Source organism: Ixodes scapularis, unplaced genomic scaffold (genome assembly GCF_016920785.2).
Source record: "Ixodes scapularis isolate PalLabHiFi unplaced genomic scaffold, ASM1692078v2 PGA_scaffold0__279_contigs__length_252992795, whole genome shotgun sequence".
Lineage (NCBI taxonomy): Eukaryota > Metazoa > Arthropoda > Arachnida > Ixodida > Ixodidae > Ixodes > Ixodes scapularis.
The window spans coordinates 42,009,497-42,014,799 of record NW_024609835.1 but is presented as its reverse complement, the minus strand read 5'-3'; the positions used below and the strand labels follow the sequence as shown (position 1 = coordinate 42,014,799).

At 45.2% G+C, this 5,303-nt stretch overlaps 1 protein-coding gene across 1 annotated transcript; it reads right to left on the bottom strand.

The window, feature by feature from the left end:
• Window positions 1-1,737: 1,737 nt before the first annotated feature.
• On the bottom strand, window positions 1,738-4,650 carry LOC8039020 (acetylcholinesterase-like). Its single transcript, XM_029974492.2, has 2 exons — window positions 3,167-4,650; window positions 1,738-1,897 (listed from the first exon to the last, which is right to left on the bottom strand). The coding sequence occupies exons 1-2, from the start codon at window positions 4,648-4,650 to the stop codon at window positions 1,738-1,740; spliced, it is 1,644 nt and encodes a 547-aa protein (XP_029830352.2).
• Window positions 4,651-5,303: the final 653 nt, after the last annotated feature.

Below are 5,303 nucleotides of genomic sequence, written 5' to 3'. Positions count from 1 at the left end.
ACGTCCTTCTTTTTTTTTTTTTCTTCTTTTTTTTTATTGCTGGAGATACAATATGGTTATTTATATAAGAGAAGAGGAGGGAGAGTATAACCACAGATTGCCGGAATGGTAAATAAAGCCGAATTAAAAACGATTAATGACGACGTTTAAAACCTGAGATGGGGGAGGAGACTGGAAAGGAAAAGCGGTTGTAACGATTTATGCGCAGCTTTCTTCATTTCAGACAATTATCAGATATGATAAAAAGCGGCTCTTTTAGGGGTGACAGGCGGGAAAGATATGCCTCGTTTCAGCTTATGCCCAGATGCAGATCTACCAGATAATGGGACCAAGTCACAAGCGCAAGTCAATAGGCCGTTTCTTAGTTCAGCGATGATTAGGGAAACATGATGAACACCAAGATTGTGCGCTTTTGACGCTCTCTGCTTGGTCCCAGCAGATTATAGCGTCAACTGCGTATAGGCCTCTTTCGTTTACTCTAGTCCCAAACAATAATATTAAAACATTTTCACCTGCCAATATTAATATATATATATATATATATATATATATATATATATACATAGAGAGAGAGAGAAGGATAGAAAGAGGAGGCAAAATTAGAATGGGTTACGGTTACAGCTCATATCTTAAATGTATTCTATTGGCGCGGCGGCGGGATGGCGCGCCCTTGGGAAAAAGGTCTGTAGGAAACATTGCAAGGAGGTCATTTTTTTTTTAATCACCCCTTCAGAGCATGGACAATCGTTAAAATGTTATGGTATTCTTGAAAAAAAAAAGTCTATGTTCCTTTTGTAGTAGAGCTTGATTCATTCAACACAGCCGTGTTATCTACAGAGAAACTGGAAAAAGAAAATGTTCGCAATATTTTTGTGGTGAGCTTGAATCAGCATCTTCGACAGAAACTTAAAACCTCTAAAGGAGAATTTTCATTCTCACGGCATAAATTATGTAGAAAGTCGGTTTGAATTTATTTTTGATATCGCAGGTTCAGTTAGGTTGAAGCAGTTGTTGAAAGGTGCGTGAGTAAGCACCGAGCAGAGAATGAATAATGCATCCCCAGCACATAAAACGATAGGTCAGTCACAACTTAATAGAGGTTTTTGGCGTGTTACGCGGCTGGTTGGCACAATAGCGTTTGAATGACAGACTGCGTCGAAACCGCAATTCTCACTGTTTACGACGAGATAAATCGCTGTCGTCATCTATCGTAAAGCAGTGGAACTGGTCCGCCGACCACTTCTCGTAGACGGTGCGTAGAGAAGATCGCGTAAATACTCCAAAATCGTCGGTCTAGTTTTACGCACATCGGAAGCGTTTTGCGGCTACGTAATAGGTGGTGCCAGTGTGAAAATGAGTTGTCTCGTAGCAAGCAGTCACCAGCGGTTCGGCAGCGCTGTCGGTCACATCCAAGCATAAACGTGTGGATCAGACTTTGCCAGAGAGCAACGCGCGGTGACCTGTCATCACCTCCCTTCGACGCAGATGTATTGTAACTCTTAATAAAAATTCAGTTATCCAAAGTGACAATTTACAAGTAAATCTAATGTTTAAAAATATTTTCTCTTACAAAACAATCAAACAAACAGGTGATAAAAAAATGATGAATAACAGGACGGATGTTTAAAACTATTTTCTTTTACAAAACAATCAAACAAACAAGTGATAAAAAATATGATGAATAACAGGACAGGGGGTGATAATCGCACGACCGAAACCTCCAATTGCAAGCCCAGCTTACAATGACCCCGACGGAATGAGATACTTTCTCCAAAATCCGCAGATCTTCTTCCGGAAGCCGAGGCCCTGGGAGTAGTTCTTCAGGTTAATGTTCAGGTAGAATGGGTGGTCTTTGGTGAACTTCGGCCACTGCTGTCCACCGACGGTAGGCGGCTTTCTGTAGATATTTAAATCCACATATTAGTATGAATCTCATTCACAATGCACTACTAATATGTATAAAGCTCTGGGCTCAATAGACCCTTTTCAAAGGCATACACCCTCGAGTAGGTGCTGCGTCAATTATCTCAGGCCAGCATAATTCGGGCATGCACTTTGAGCGTGCATTGTACACGATCTAGCTGGGTCAGCTTTTGGTGCTTACTCGGGTCCAAATGTATTTGACGCGAAGGCTGCGAGAGCGCTTGGCGCTAGCTCAGGTTCAATCCCACGCTTCGCGCAGAAAGCGATTCCCAAAATATGGCGGCCCCCAGCGTTGCTTGAAGAACTTTCTTGAAAAAAAAAAAAGTTTCGTTGTTAAAGAAATTACGAGGCATTGACCCCAAACGTAGAAATATAATATCGCGCGAGCACCATTACGGCTAGAGGATGCGCGATAACTCATAGGTAATATGAAACTATACTATCGATAGTAAACCCATAAACGGAATGTCTCACGGGTTGACCTGATCCGCCAAAACAGTGGCGAACGGCGATAAGAGCGCTTTCTCGGAGCGTACATGTCGGGACAGGTCTGACAGTCTGAACACCTAAAAACCAAGACGGCTTCACTCACATATTGTCCCCCGCTGCTGTTTCAAAGGTTGTGAGACCTTATGTAGATATCTCGGGAGAATACATTTTTGTAATGTTTCAGCAGCTGGGCGTTCGCTTGGCATTATTTATATCCACAATACTGTGTTCAGGTGCCAGCTTTTAATGTACTATCTCTTGTGAAAAACGTTGTGCGTTCATAAATGCCTGTTTCCAGAAAAATGTCTCTTACAGGGTATAAGAAATATTAATGAATTATAGTTACTGGTATCTACAAGCGCAAAGTACTTAGCATAAGCACGTGCTTTTACAAGGTAATATCTTATGAATCACAGTTACTGGTATGTACGAACTACAGAGCACAAGGTTTGTACAAGCAATTGTCAGGTTTTTCCGTTTTTCTCACACAAATAAAAAAACTTCTAGTATGATGGAGCATGCCTATTCAACACACGGACTTAGGTTGAAACAATTGGCTTTTGTCACTTTTTTCTACGAGTAAAATAAGCCAAAGTAATTATGTCGTCTTTGTGCTAATCATGCCCGGCAATGCGGCCGTTGCAATAAGGCGTGTCTATGTATGTTTCTACCCCTCATAAATACAACTACAGTCGTTCCGTGCATGAGGCGAGATACCTGTAAGAAGACATTTATGAGAAAGCACACAACGTACCCGTTTTTGGCGAACGTCGACCAGATCCGGATAAACCTTCTAGAGAGGATCTTCTCTTCGTCCGTTGACTGCTGAGGAAACAGGAGTGGGAAACCAAACACAAAACCGAGCTCGTCCCCGTGCGTCACACCTGTCCAACTCCGGTACACGCTGAACGTAGGCCTGTGGTTGAAGAGGTAGAAATACACGTTGTTCTTGCGTTTTGCGAAGGCCTCGGCGAACAGCTGGGATGGACAGATGAGACTGAAGTCACCAACTGCATCCGAGAGCCGACTCAGCGCCAGCGCTGAATCTGTGTCGTTTAGATCGTTCAAATAGAGTTCTCGAATGGGACCCGGGTTCTTGCCCAATATCACACGAAACACAAGCAGACTGTAAAACCAGATTTCGTCCACTGAAATCTTGGTGTAGTCCTTAAAGTTGAATATCTTCCAGAAGAAATGGTCAACTATGCCGGTGCCTTCATTCTTGACGTTGCCGATCATGAGATCTACATCCTGAAATAAGCCTTTCTCCGTAGCCATCACGGGTTCAAAAGGAAGGAACTCACTGTAGTACGCGGGGATCATGTAGTTCTCTTCGACCCCGAAAACGTCTTTCATGGCCCTGTATATCCTGCCTCTGCTCTTGGAGCGCACGCAGTCGATCACTCTGGTGGGTTCCGCCAGAACGTTGCCCTTCTCGCCGACGGGGCAGCCGAGGCCCATCGCCAGCTGCTGTACTTTCAGCTTCCCGGTGAATGTGTTGTCGGGCACCTTCCAGTAAGGCGTTCCGCTCTGCATAATCACCCTGCGAAACAGTCCCCTACTCAGCGGAGACAGCAGATGGTAGCCCGTCGACACGGAACCAGCACTTTGCCCAAAAAGCGTCACCCTGTTTGGGTCACCACCGAACATGGCAATGTTCTTCTGGACCCATTTCAGCGCCAGAATCTGGTCGTACATTCCCATGTTACCCGGGGCGTCCGTGACATTGGCGTTCAGAAACCCGAACACGTTGAGCCTGTAGTTGGGTACCACCACCACGACGTCACCCAAGAGCGCCAGGTACCTGCCGTCATAGATGGAGTAACTGTTTCCACCGAACTGGAAACCACCACCGTGCAGAAACACCATCACTGCCTTGGAGCTGCAGAGGCCGATGTTTTGGCTGAAGCAGTACCTCGCGGACGTCCATACGTTCACGTGGAGACAATCCTCGGTGCTGTTGGACGCATCAATGGTGAATCCTTGTGTGAGTTCCCAGGACTTCTGGGAACAGGGAGGCCTCTTCTTCGTAGCGTAGTAGATGCCCTTCCACAACGACGGCGGGAGTGGTTTTCTGAAGCGCAGTTGGGCAAGCGGCGGTTCGGCGTAGGGAATGCCGTAGTAAGCGTCCACGGGACGACTGCCGATGTTCAGGCGCAATCCACGAACGAGTCCGTGCCTCGTGTAGGTGTGCGGCTGGTTCGGATCTCCGCGTGACTTGGCGGATGACTGTGGCATTGTTGTTTGAGAAAGCAGCCACGTTGTCATCACGAAGAATGCGTCGGGCCGCCTGAAAGTGTAACAACATACAACAATGGAAGACTGCACACGAGCACCAAGCCCTTTAAGTACTATAATGCATATTGTCCTGAGTTTCGCTCTCTGCAGTTGTGTAAGAAGTTCACGCCTACTTCAACTCTCCGATTGCTTACGTTTATCTTCATACTATTCCCCGTCCTTGTGCGTCGGTAGACCTCAAGGATGTTCTCTTGGTTCCTAAACGCAGTCGTCGAATAATCGCTATACTAGGAGTTTTAATTATTAACCGTTATAGTTGCACTTTGTTAAATAAATGAGCTCAGACTTCTTGCACTTTCTCTGTATGATCACTTTTGAAACTCTTACCATAACAAGAGCAAATCAAACGCTTTTCCGATGTTGAAGAATGGATGAACGTATTTCTAAATATACGTTAATGATAGGTTCCTGGCTAACAAAAATAGACACTCGGACGGAATAAACTGGTTTCGACATGCTACACGACGTACCTTTCTGGGCAGTAAAAGCTAATTACAACGTACGCGTTTCGAACCTGGAACCTCAATTCGAAAATGAAACTTGAATCTGAGGAGGGAGCACTATGGGCCAATGAGCACGACGTTGCACATCGA